Source organism: Typopeltis vanoorti, chromosome 8, assembly GCF_054136105.1.
Source record: "Typopeltis vanoorti isolate ZY-2024b chromosome 8, IOZ_Tvanoo_1.0, whole genome shotgun sequence".
NCBI lineage: Eukaryota > Metazoa > Arthropoda > Arachnida > Uropygi > Thelyphonidae > Typopeltis > Typopeltis vanoorti.
In genome coordinates this window covers 69,593,818-69,608,551 of record NC_143556.1, presented here as the reverse complement: position 1 = coordinate 69,608,551, position 14,734 = coordinate 69,593,818, and the positions used below count along the sequence as shown (strand labels likewise).

The 14,734-nt window shown below is 35.1% G+C and overlaps 1 protein-coding gene across 3 annotated transcripts in view; it reads right to left on the bottom strand.

Moving 5' to 3' along the window:
- Window positions 1-14,734, bottom strand: part of Neurl4 (neuralized E3 ubiquitin protein ligase 4) — a 646,806-nt gene that overhangs the window by 25,190 nt on the left and 606,882 nt on the right. For all 3 annotated transcript variants that reach the window (XM_090397278.1, XM_090397280.1, XM_090397281.1), the window contains one exon: window positions 5,024-5,139. In XM_090397278.1, the coding sequence (XP_090253404.1) occupies window positions 5,024-5,139 (116 nt within the window). The remainder of the gene's footprint in view (window positions 1-5,023; window positions 5,140-14,734) is intronic.

Genomic DNA, 14,734 nt, shown 5'->3' with positions numbered 1-14,734 from the left:
CAGTGTATTATGTTTGTTAATTGCATGTGTTCTTCTGGCCAGTTTGTTTTTTGCTGGATAAAAACATTCAGAATTTGGAAGGAAAATCCTGCCAGCTTCATATAAGACAACAAAGTCACTTGCAACTGAAAAGTGATTATAAAGGTTCTTCACATTATAGATGGGATTCAAACCAAGGTCTTTCCAAACAAAGTGCATCACTGATACCAACTAAGTTATGGAAGCTCTTCTCTATCTTGGTGCCTCCACAATGCAGTGGAGTTATTTTGCTCCCTGTCCACTCCAAGGCACCTTCCCGAACCGAGACTTCAATTAAACAGCTTAGTAAGAATAGTTACCAATTCCCTTGCACATTTGTGTTATACAAGGACTGATATCCCATCTAATCTAATGGCCATATTTATATTAAGGTTCAAAGTCACTGCAATATCTCCAAATGAATGGTTTAGCCTTGCAAAATGATCACTCAGTAACTCAACTGTTTTATTTGCTTCTGGTTACTTCCCTACCATCAGCACTTGTTAAAGTCATCCTTCCATAGTCATTCTTCCTTTTACTCACCACATAACAAAATAATTCTTTGAGATTTCTTTTGGCTTTATTAGCTGGCTTTCTTTCATAATCAGCTTTGGACTTTCTTACAATATGGGTCACCCTTCTTGTCTGTGCCTTGACTTGGTCATGCTGATCACTTTCTCTTTAATATATCCTCAACAACTTTCTGCTTAATGATGCTGCTCATCTAATTCTTGCCTGATTTATCTTCTTAATTCTGAGTTTACAGTTTGATAATACTTTCTTCAAACACTCCTTAACCTCTCCCATGCACTGCTAAATCTTTTTCCTCGAAATTCTTGTCATGGCACTGCTTTAAGCTGACTCCTAAGTTTATCATAATCACCTGCTTTAATTCCACACCATTTTTCACAGAAAATTGCACATATTTAGCAATCTCCCAGTTTAAGATAACATGATCACATTTCTGAAGTGGCTACCTTGGTTGCTGCTAAGTTCTGTAACGTTGTCACAAGATCCAGCACTCTTAAACCTCGAGTACCCTCCCTCACATGCCATCTCAGGTAATTATTTCTTAGCACCTGTATAAATTCTATTTCCTCTCTCACAATGACTGTTCCTCCTTCCAGTCCATATCCCCCATAGTTGAAGTTCCCCATAATAATTACTCATCATACACTCATTATGCTAATTTGCCAATGAACACTACATTCTCCCTTGTATCACCATCCCACACCAGATAGCATCAAATGAACTACCCCTCTGCATCTCTGTCCTCCTGATGTACTTACTTCTACTCCTTTTGGCTTCAGTTCTTCTACTAAAGGAGAGAAGTTTTAATAACTCCTCCCCATCATTCTGATCCCCTCTGTCTCAATAATGCCTATAATTTTTTGGCCAAGCTGAACTAGCTAATGCCAAAAACTCCTCCCTTATTCTGAATACTTCTGGCTTTAGTATACATAAATTGCAATACCTCTTTATTTTGCAACCTTCCTCACACTTTAAAGCTTATGAACCTAGGGTGCTATATTCAATATCATGTGATCACCCCCCCCCCCCCACACACACACACCACTCTTCACCCATGATGAGTGGATTTTGCCAGCTGGTGAGCAGCTGTAGACTGGATGAAATATTTTATTAAATAAAAAATATGTTCCTGAACAAAATATATATTTTTTCAACTTTAAGAAAACACATAAGAATATATCGTACACTCATCATGTACGACATTGTGTAATATAAATGGCCATTCTAGCAACAAAAATTAATGTAAGAATTATATTTTCCAAAAAAAATCAATTGTTTTTATTGTTATTCTTGTTCTTATTATTTACTAACCTCTCCTTCTTGGAATGGTTCTCACACAAAGGAATTCATCAAACAACAACACAACACTACTAATCATTTTATAGAACTCCTATTGACTTATTGAGACATATCATTAAAAAAAAATGTGGGGGAGGGGTAGCAGTCTTGGGCGAGTAAATTTTTTTCATGGTGAGTAGGATCTTGCATAATCATAACATGGTAGCAGACTCACAATCTTTCACTCACTCTCTCTCTTCTTATTCATTTGTACCAGAAATATACCTTGCATCACTTGCCAGCTCATTTGAACCCACCAAAATAGTAATTTCGTTCACTTTTCCTCTCTGCATCCCTACAGAATTCTAATAGCCTTAATGTTTGTCACAAGAAAACACGATTCCATATTACACTCGCTTCAATCAGGTAATTCTCTTACCGTGGAGTCTCCATACAACACTATCCTTATCCTTGCTCGTTCATATATTACTTTTTTCTTCCTTTGCATCTCTTCAGTCTTTTGATTCTCTACCATACCACTCCTCAGATTTCTTCAACCATTCTATCTTCCATTCTGTTCTGTGAAGAACTCTATGTAGGCACATAGAGTTTGCTGTTATCTGATCATTCTCTTCATTTTCTACCATTTCATTCTTGCTATCAACTGTAAGAATGATATAATATGCTTGAAGAAAGCATGATAATGAAAGCAATCAGTTTTCTTGAGACAAAGATTAAGGATATTACGATACTTGCTTCCAGCACTTTACTTACAACAACAACAATCTCACTGAATATACACTCGCTTTTTTTTTTTTTTGTCTTCAACTCTCTGATTCTTCTTACTCTCCCCACACTTGCTGGCACTCACTCTCAAAACACTTCTGACACATGTGATCATCACTTTCACTCTCCTTCCACAAATCTTTTACCCTACAAAGTGAATACATTTATGGAGAAAATGTATAGGCACCATGTATATACAGGTCTACTGTATCGACAGTACATATACATAGTACATTTGATTTATTAACGATACTTGTGACATAATGATTAGAAAATTTGGGAAAGTTTAATCAGGATAACACATTAATTTTTTTTTGTTGTAAATTTCCTATATTAGTCTAATGTTATTTAAGATTATTATATGAATTTCTGAATTAATATCTTTAATTATGACTTTAAAATGTTTACTCTTCTAATACTTAACGATATGACATCACGCGGCTGGTTCTATGTGTGAATGATCAATTGTTCATATTCCACTTTGTTTTTTAAAACTATTCCTATGTAGCCACTGAAGATGGTCTGTAATATTCAGACCGAAATATTTGGCAAATTAAACATTATTCTTGTGCAAACGTGTATATATATTTCTACATAGTACATGTATATATATAGAGTGTCTATAAAGTCCTTGTGCAATTTTAATTTTTTTTTATAACTTCACTTCTAGAATATATAAACAATCTGTAAAATGCAACAGAGAAGGAATTTATTCAAGATTGATATAAAATTGTTAATTATTCATTTGTTCAAATTTCTTCATTTTCCATGCACTTTACACTATAATAAATGGCTTCAAATGAAGAAAAGATAAATTGCATTTGAAGGAGAACTTTCAACCAATAAATGGTTAATGGCAAGAGATCTCTGAAAATGGTTTCACATTAGATGCTTACTGCAAAGCCCACTCATACCAGATGTACTTCCATTCATTATCTCTTCACCATTCTCCCAAAAAATAGGAATCATTCATACTCTGAAAAAAACATGCTATCTTCATTTATATTGAAAGATGAAAACAAGAAAAATGACGAATTATGACTTCTACTCAACCAGTTTATTCTCAATGGCTAAGGAAATTGGTTCAAAATATACTTTTCTCCAGTCCAAGCCAAATCTTGACATGCACTAGGGTAACTCAATTTCCATCACTTATATCTGCAGTCTTTCAACCAAAATTGCTAATCTTCTCAAATCTCATAAGCAAAGTGACATTCAAACCTATTCTCACCATACATAGAAGCTAAGTATGGTGAGAATCTTCACTCTCCCAAAGACAGCAACCACTTCTATAAACATCCTGGGGTTTAAAGAATTCCATGTTCCTGTAGCCTTTCATATATTGGTCAGACTTCTAGAAATTTTGAGATAAGAAAAAAGGAACATCTCAGCAATGTGGCTCATAAGAACGGAAGAAAGATTGGGTTTAGCTTATCACACATTTGAACATACACATGCCATTGATTGGAACTAGACCTCCAAAACTAACTAGAAGAAAACTTATGTTCTCGTTACATAAAAGAATCCACCACATTCATTTTTTCTCATGGCATACTCAACAAGAATCAAGGAACTGATTCTAAGTGACATTTGGAAATCCTTCATTAGATCTCTCCATATGCTGCATTTCAACTTTTTAGCTAATCATCTCCATACAATACTGGAAAGCAGATAACTTGTGCCACCTTTCACTGTTGCCATGTTGTCTCTATTATTTATACTAGAACAGTTCTTGTCGGCTTAGCTTGTTAATTTATATTTTGTATTTGCCAAGCATACATTTATATATTTTACCCTGAAGAAGCCACAAGTAATCTGTGGTAAAACTAGTTGGTTTCTTTTAATCTTAACCAAATAAATATCCAGTTCCTTGTTAAAAATCAACCCTGTGTTCCTTGCTAGCTGAGCTGAAGTCTGTATCAGCCATCAGAAGAAAGTTTAAAACTCATTACAACAAGGAAGCACTCACAGAAATTCAATTAGAAACTGGATGAAAAAAATTTTAAAGAGACCCATTCCATTAATGAATAATTTTACCAATAAATTATTTTTCTTTTAATTTATTTTGAACTTTGGTTGATTTCTGTAATTTTTTTCCCTGCAAAGCTTTAAAGAATAATGTCTATTCCAAATGGTACCGGTTTCTTTACCATGTTCATTTATAATTAACAGTATCTGCATTTTTAAATATAAAGATCTGAAAATACAATTTTAGTTACATATGGCACAAAAAACAGTACTGAATAACTACAATGATATGTATAGTATAGGCTAAAGTTTAGTACTCTCTTCTTTTTTTTTTTGCACTACCATACCTTTTTTTTTGGGAGGGGGGGGGGGGATTATCAGATTATCACTATCAGGGATGATTACAGGAAAACTTTGAAATAATACATATTAAACTTTTTACCTGATGGGAGTAGTTCTCCACTATCAAGGATTCTTCGTACTGCACCTACTTGTGTGCCATGAAATGCCACATGCCATTTATCATGTATACTAGCATTTTCAATTTTGCGAGGTTGCCTTAAAAAAAAAAACGTGTGTTTGTATGTATATATATATATATATATATATATATATATTCAATAATTTTAATGACTTAAACATGTTCATAAACCGAGTCAATCTGCATACAAATATATATATGCTCACCCATGCACACATACATGTACGTATGCACACATGCCAGTAACATAAGACAAACAACAACAAAAAAAATCATGAAAGTTTAATGAATTAGATGCCAGATACCTAAGAAGAAATGATAAATTGTTTAATTTACTTTGTATGATACATCATACACACTAAGTCACTGTTTTGATTTGAAACAATAAACTGCAAAACCTGATGTCTTACAAGCATTCCTCTGGAAGTATATTTCAATAGCATCAGAGTCATGAATAGATTAATAATCATTATTAATCTATTCATTATTATTATACCAGGTCTCCATAGCAGTCCCAGGACTCATCGCGAAAGATCGCTACGTACTAAATGGTTTTGTGTATTTATAGTCATCACAATGTCAATCCCCCCCACACACACACCTTCCATTTGAGACATTTGTATTATTTAAGTTCAACATTTTTTTATTTTTTATTTTTAGGGTAACAGCTAATTAAATTCCTGAAGGAATTTTTTCCCCTCAAACAAATAAAATTTGTTTTCAATGCATATAAATGCAAATATTTTAATTTTTATATTGATGTCAAGTTATGTACAACACTGTGCATAATATACAAGCATTTATTATTATTATTATGTGACACATCTAGGGAGTCCAAGGGGACTCATTGTAGGAGGGCACTCTACTTTACTAAACACATCTTACCCTCTCCACTACTACTACTTAATTCTCAAACTATGACACTACTACCACAATGCCATCTATTTCCCACCATCATCATCAACAACAGTATTTTTTTGTCTGTAAATTGCATGTCTTCTGAAGGCCAATTTGTCTGTATGCAGGATGAAAGACCCTGCTACCCCTGTATGAGGTCGGTTAACTCACCTTTAATTGAAAAAGTCCATATAAGGATTCCCCTTATTGACAAGAATCGAACCTGGGTCTTTTCCAATCGAAGGGCACAATGTTCTGCTGTTTTTCCAACTGCGTTATAGCAGCACATTTCCAGACTTACAGTGATCTGGGATTATAGACAGGAAAGCTTCCAATTAAACTTCATGCCATTCAGGAGTAACTGACAATCGAAGTGAAACAGTAAGTGAAATTGTGTGTTTCGGAGATAGCTTGTTGGAAGCATATTGTCCAACTAACTCATTCATTTGATGCAGTCACCATGAACATGAGTGAATAGCTAAGGTATTCCTGTATCTTTTTTATAGTTAAATAAAAATATGGCTGTAATTTAAGGGTTAAATGATGAAGTAAAAGATAAATGATGTGAACAGTGCACTCACTCATAAATGTAATAAGACTGATCAGATAAAATTGAATATCATTAAGAATTATTAAGGTGATCAAGGCAATGCAAGCCTATCCATGTGACTTTAAACTGGATACATATGCTGTGAATATACAACCATTAAGGATGAGTGTGCATTAAAGAACATTTTAAATTATCTGAATCATTGAAATCTACTATTATAAATGTTTTAAATTAATTTAAAATTATCTTCTTAAATTTATGATTTTCTTAATTCATTATGCAATTTACTACAAACAATTTATTTTAAATTTTCCTTTTTTAGCACTTTACATTACCTTATAAGCATTTCTACCTTACATAGCAAACTTCTATCAGATATCAGTTTTGGAGGCTGATCCCACAGAATGCAACAAATCTATAAGTAAGGACTGACTGTATTTAATACTGCAAATATTAGTCAGCATGAAAACAATTTGCTATCAAACAATTAATGAGGATTATTTTTACTTGCTAAATTAAGAAATTTTCTAACAGAAATCCAATCACTCATATTTTTAAAGAGACTGTAAATTCACTGGATCAATAAACGGAAATGAAATTTAATCACAGTAATTAATTATCATCTGCTCCAACATATAAATCTACATTTAAAACTAAATAACTACTTGTATATTGAGGTAGATAACTTCATCTGCCTTTATATATCAGTAGCCTAGTTGTGAAGATACTTCAGATGCAAACTTTTGATTTCTCGTGATTGACTAAATGATTACCCCCCCCCCCCCCAACCAGCCATGATGTCTATAGACATCCAGCTAAATCTGGATACAATTCTGTAACACCCGTTGAATAACATGGATAAGAAGTGCAATCTGGTCTCACTATTTCATCCACCTCGGCCAATAGGGAGGTTAAAACAAGAATATAAATTATACGACAGAAATTGTAAACTTACAATCCCTTTTATGATTATGTGAATTATTTTCCTATCTTTATTTTAACAGGAAATCCAGCTCTAAAAGCAATTCTAGAGCTGTTGAAGAAAACTGTTGCCCTAACAAATAGTTTTCTCAACTTAAGACAAGTATAGATGTTTTGGAATCAGGTTATTCTATAAGCAGTTGGTGTGCTTATCAACAGTTTATTAATTCAATGAATGTGATTTCATTCATTTCAATCCCTAGCAAGAGTATGTTTGTATTCTCTCTTATGCAGCAGTACTATTTTCCCTTCTTTCCACTCTTCTGGGACTATTCCTGTTGCCAGACTCCTGTTGAACAACCAAGTCAAGGACACTGCCAATTCTTTTGCACATTCCCATAATACATGTCATGATAACCTATCCAGTTCCACAACCATATTAACATCAAGGTTACTTAAAATTCTAACCATTTCTCATTCTTGAATTGCCAGTCTTCTGTCCTCCTTCCCATTGTTATTCAACGCTACTCCTAACATCCTACATTTTTGTAGATAAGCTTATACGTTGGTTAGACATACTTCTAATTTTTTAGGAAATGACAACATAAATGTCAGTTTCAATGTCTCCTCGTTATTCACCAATGATCCATTCAAAGATACCTTAGACCTCATCCAAGCCAAATTTCTTCCTGATATCTCAGCCCTATTTCAGTTCACCATGAACTCAGGCTATTTTGTTTGGCAATGAAAATTCTACAAACAGACAGAAGGGACAGCCATGGGTTCTCCACCCCTGGCCAACTTCTTTATGGAGACAAAACCCTGCCCCACATAAGCCACTGTTTGGCTACGCTATATGGATGATGTGTTCGCCATTTGGCTGCATGGCCTTGATATGCTCCACAATTTCTCAACACACTTAAACAATCAATACCCCAGGATTCAGTTTACCTTGGAAAGGAAAACAGCAATAGTTCCTAGACACTGTGATTACATGGCAGCATGATGGATCCCTGGCTTTCTCTGTTTACAGTAAACCTACACATACAGGTAGATACATTCACCAGCAATCACATCACACCACCTTCCCTCACAACAATATGGGATTATAAAAACCCTATATAGCAGGGCAAAATTAATCAGTTCAGATAACAATGCCCTAACTACTGAACTTAACCATATCAACACCTTCTTAGGCAATGGCTACAACCCCCAAAAAATCCAGAAAATATTAAAACCAGACCACACCCTACCCCTTTCATAACAGAGATTATACTAAATCTATCACCATTCCTTATATCCAGGGCATGTCTGAAAAGCTAACAAAAATCCTAAAAAAATATGACCTGACTACCTGTTACAAACCATATAAGAAATTGGCATCCCTTATCCATGCCACTAAAGACCATCCACTTCCCCTAGACCTACCTGGAGTATGCCAGGTCCCTTGCAATCGTAAACTGTCCAACTATGCCCAAACAGGCAGGACAGCTAATATCAAGATATCCGAACACAAAGACTACATTTGGTTTCACCAATACAGCCACTCAGGACTTGCTGACTATGCACTAGATACCACCACAGAATACACCGGAAGAAAGCACTTTACTATACCGCAGCAAATGTAAATATGAAACCTGGAATCAACCTCAGCTCTAAAAAATATCCTAAACCTCAACAAATTTGGGTGCATGAGACTGCCCCAAATTTGGGAAGCTTGAATCCTAAGAACATCAGCCCAACAGCCAAGACAACCCAATTTAGCCTGCTAGGAGCACCCTTAGGACTCTAGGACCAACTTCAGTTGCCTTCTTCAGCCTCATTTGCATGTTATTAGTGCTTGTGTGCACATATCATAGTTTTATGTTTCCAGAAGATGGTAATATAACATTGCCAAACTATAGGAAGGTATTGATTAAAGTTTTTTAATTAATATTTTAGTATATGTTGTCATTTCCTGAAAAATTCAAAGTCATGTGTAACCAACATATAAGTTTATCTACAAGAATAACTATGAACATGGAAACCTCAACTCAAAACTGATACTTTTTGTGTGATGGTCTGTAACTTCAGTCCAACAAATGCATCATTGATCATTCAAGTTCCTCAAATGCATCTTTTACTTTCAGCAATGAAGTATCCTCTTTCTTATTCTAGAAGATGAAAATCTAATTTGTCCTCTTTAATATACAGAATAATAAACTTGTGTCACTAGTGTTGTCCCCTGAAGCAGCAGAATTGCATGAGCTATTCAGATGTCTTTAATTTTAGTAAATATTTGCAATATCGCTAATCATTATTTTCCTCATTTTAGACTGTGCAATTGAGTGTGTTTGTCTGTGAATCTCATTAGGCAATATTGTTTAAAAAAGAGTTCTACAAATAGCACCAATACATACAAGAAAAATGGCAGCTGACATTTCTCTGTTCAATGTACTCATTGCCAAATGCAAATGGTGTATGGTATGAAAGAGGAGCATGGTTTGTTGAGTGAATCCAAGAAATGTGAGGAGTGTCAAAAGCAGGAGAATGAAGTAATTAATATTCACAGTGTCAGGCAAGATTGAAGGTGTTGTAGGGAATGTATTTGAAGGGAGTGAGCAATAGTAGACAAAATATGAAAGAGAGCATGAAAGATCTGCCTGAAGGAAATGTGGATGATGAGATGGCAATGAAGAGAGAAATAGCACGCTTACGCAAAATACTCCCCAGGATAATATGTGCACTTGAATGGCATAGAAAAGGAAAGAATGAAACCAAAAGTGAATGAGACTAGTGTGAAAGAGCAAGAAAACGAAAAGCAGCAGACTTAATGACAATGTGGCAATAGCATTTATCCAAGCACAAAGATCAAGGATGTTAGTGAAGCTGTTAGTTTGCAGAAAGAAGAGGTTGAAAGAGCTGATAGTTTTGGAAGGTACAACTGATTTGAAAAGGTGAGATATATGCAATGAAAGAAGTAATAAAAGATATGCTGAAAGAAGTGAAAATGAAGAGAGAGAGAGTAAAAATTGTCTGCTGCAATTTTCTTGGCATGAAAAGACTGAATTGAAAAGAATGGCCATGATTGTTAATGAGTCAATGAGAAGATTGTGCAGAGGAATGGTGTGCAGTTTATAGATGTATGGAGTAAATCTGATGGACAAAAGGACTTGTATGGTATGGTGCAAAAAATAAGTGCTGAACTTCAACCCCCCCTTCAGTACACGTACTATGAGCTATGCAGTTCAACTGCATGCATATTAGTAGAAGAACATGTGTAGAGTCTATGCCATTACATTTAGCTGTAGCAATGGTGTTGACGTTGGAAGAAAAGACATTTATTGTTCAGCATTATTTTCACTTATACACAGTTGGTAGAGCAAATGATCCAAGCCTATGACATGGTTGCGAACAGTTTGTTTGTCGTTTCTGTAAGCATGCCCCAAGCAATAGTGTCATCATTGCCAATGTCCATGAAGATCTGTCCTTATTCCATAATTCTGGTTCTCAGATGAAGCACATTTCCATCTAAGTGGTCATGTAAACAGATGAACCTACAGGTTTCTTGGTTTCTCAAGACCTGAATTTGTCTAAGAGAAACCTCTTCACAGCGAGAAGATCACCGTATATGGTGTGTGTTTTCAGGCTATGGCATAATTGCCAGAAAACTTCATCAAAGAGGGTAGTGTAACTGTGAACAGTGCACAAAATCGTGCAAAAACATTCCATTTCATGCACAGGTATTTCAACTGGATGGAGCAACCTGTCACACATCATGTGGTTCTAGAGGATATTTATCAGAACACTTCCCCAGGAGGCTCATTTTGAGGTTCACAGAATTTCCGTATTCTCCTGATCTCACATCACTTGAAATTTTTGTTTGAGGAGTGTTGAAGGAATGAATATTCCACCATGAAATGCTTTCAAACTTTGATGAGCTATGGGATAAAATTACACAATATGTCCAGCAGATGTCCCAACCCTAGTTCTCCAAGATGACTGAGAACCTTCTCATGCACTACAAAAGCTGTCTTGAAAGACAAGGCGCCCATTTCGAGCATGTAACCTACCATTGTTAATGTTTTATTCGATCAACATTCCACTGATAGTTATGGATGTGCATATCATCATGTGCAAACATATATTTTTTTGTTAACAAACCCGTTTACTCCATAAAATGTATTGTTGTAGTTATTCAGTACTGTTTTTTTTTTGTGTCACTCTGTATATGCCTGATGTTGCATTTGAATAGTTTTGGACTTAAATAGTTGCAAAAAGTGTTGTTCAATGTGACGCTGGAGTGTAAATTCAGGAAAACTAGAGGTATTATGGAAGATGCAGTCAAACATGTGTGCCTAGCAATACCTGGGAAAAACAAGTGTTAGTGAAAAAAAAAAAAAAAAAAAAAAAAGAATGGTTCAATACAGTTTGCTAGATTTTAATCTGGGAAACTGTATTGAGTTGAATTGTACTGATTCGAATCTGAATTGGTTTGTAAAGATATTATGCAAGGATAACTGAGAGGAGACTTCCACACAGCCTTTAAAGGAATGCAGAGAACCCGACCAGGGCTTCTGATCTAATTCTCACCTTCTCGTGGTGCACCCTGTTAGGTATCTACCTGGATACTAAATGAATGAGGACAGGCTGGCAAATTGGGATTTAGCTGACCAAACTGTATTCTTATTGGCTTAAACCACAATATTAAATGATGATACAACATGACAGAATTTCATGCCGCCTGGGGCATCGCCTGGTTAAATAAGGTTCCCATTGTTTTCGCCAGGGAACCAAGGCAAACAGAGAAAAGTCAGCTACTGGAACAAATCTGAAAGCACACCCCAACTCAACATAACCAGACTTCAAGATCGGTACTATCAAAATAAGAAGCCTGAATGGCAAAGAAATAGAGCTAGCTGAAGAATTGGATAAGCACCAGATCAACATAATAGGGGTGACTGAAACAAAAAAGGCAAAAACTGGTGAGATCTTTCTGAGCAATAAATACCAAAGATTATATTCAGGCAATGACAATCAAGGAAAAGAAGGAGTAGCCACAGTATTCAACACTAAAACGTGGTTAAACATCTTGAATGGCAGGCAATTTCAAGTAGAGTGATGTGAGCAAATATCAGAATGGAGAACTGGACAATAAGAATTATTTGTGCCTATGGTCTCACAGAACTTTGCTAAGTAGAAGTGGAGGAATTTTTTGAGGCTTTAGAGAAAGCAACTGATACAATGAAAAATGAAAAGCTGGTCCTTGTTGGGGATCTAAATAGTTGAGTAGGAAATAATTGTACTTTTTTGAGGCTTTAGAGAAAGCAACTGATACAATGAAAAATGAAAAGTTGGTCCTTGTTGGGGATCTAAATGATTGTCAGATATACAAAACTATTTTGGCAAAATTTGGAGAAAAGAGCAAAGCTAATAATAATGGCCAATACTTGTTGGATTTCTGCTCAGGACATGGACTGGTTATTACTAACACAATGCTCCAACATAAAAATGTGCACAAATTCACATGGAGAGAAGACACAAGGAATCAGAAGAGTCAAACTGACTATTTTTTTGTTGATAGTGATGTTTTTCTCTTGTGCAAGACACTAGAGTGTATCAGAGGATTTGAAATTGGAAGTGATCACCATTTAGTCTTGAGGAGGATAAAATTGAATTTCATATTGAAAAGAAGAACATGCATGAAAGTTTTAAAGCAATAAAAGTTGAGCAGCTCTCAGATGTGACTGTAGACTAAAATATACAAACATTATTCAAGAAAAGATGAAACAGTTTGAGAACAGGAATCAAACCTTAGAGATTCAATGGCAAGCTCTGAAGAAACAAAACATTGATTGATTCAGTCAGAGAGGCATGTGGTGAGATTGTTTACAAGGATAGAAAAATCAGAGCTCCATGGTGGACACAGGAAGTTAAAGAGGCAGTGAAAGAAAAGAAGAAAGCATATCAAAAGTTCCTGGCAAATAAGTCAGCTTGTGCTCTTAAAGAATACAGAGAATAATGTAAGACAGCAAACACTGTAAAACTAGCTAAATAAAAGTCATGGGAAGACTTTGGTAAGACCATAGAAAATAAATATCAAGAAGGTGACAAGATATTACGGAGGTTATTGAAGAAGCCCAAAAATGAAGGAAAGAGTGCTGTAAAAGGAATTAGAGATGATAAAGGTAACATGAAAACAGGAGAAAAATACACTCTTGAAGAATGAAGTAATTATTTCAAAAAATTGCTAAATGAAACTAGCAGTGATGACAGTACAGGGATAAAAAACACTGACCAGGCACGCAATCAGGAATACATATTCATACTTGAAGTAGAAAAAGCGATCAAAGGTATAAAATGTGGAAAGGCAGCAGGAGTAGATGATATTCGACCAGAAATGCTCAAGTATGGAGGTATAAAAGTCTTACAGTGGCTGCACTGTATAGTTCAGAAAGCCTGGACAGAGGGACGAATTCCCGATGATTGGAGTAGAGCTCTCATAGTACCCATATATAAAAAGGGAAATAAAACTGAATGTGAGAATTACAGAGGTATTTCTCTACTGAGTTTTCCTTGGTAAGATTTATGCCAGTATACCTGAGAAACGGTTGAGAAGGATTGTGGAAGAGAAGCTTGGTGAAGAACAAGTGGATTCAGGCCAAATAGAGGCTGTAAGGATCAGATTTTCACTTTACGACAAATAGTTAAGAAGTTATGGGAATATAACAAAGATCTGTATTTAAGTTTTGTAGATCTGGAAAAAGCATGTAAGAAGAAGCCAAGAGAGAAGATATCAAAAAGCTACAATTGTATGGTGTCAGTGGGGCATTATATCAAGCAGTACTTATTCTTTATTTCAGTTGTAAATCAGCAGTTAGAATTGAAGGAAGTACATTATCTCCTCTGTTATTCATTATCTACACGGATCGCATTATGAAGGAAAGTGGTATTAAACCTGATATCAAAATTGGAGATGTTAATGTCAGCTCTTTGCTTTATGCAAATGAAGTTATACTTCTAAATAAATCTGCTACAAGTCTGCAAGATTCCCTGACTAAATTGAATAACTGTTGTAATAGATATGGTAAGGTGGTCAGCAATATCAAGACAAAGATAATGAAAATAGGCAGAAGCATTGAAATATCAACTGTATTTTGAATGAAGAACCTATAGAACAAGTAAGACATTTCAGCTACTTAGGTACGATTTTTAGTGAAGATGGTAAATTATATATGGAAATAGACAACAGAATTAACAAAGCTGGTATGGTAGGAAGTCAACTGAATAAATTTACATGGAATAAGAGAGAAATTAGCCAAAAC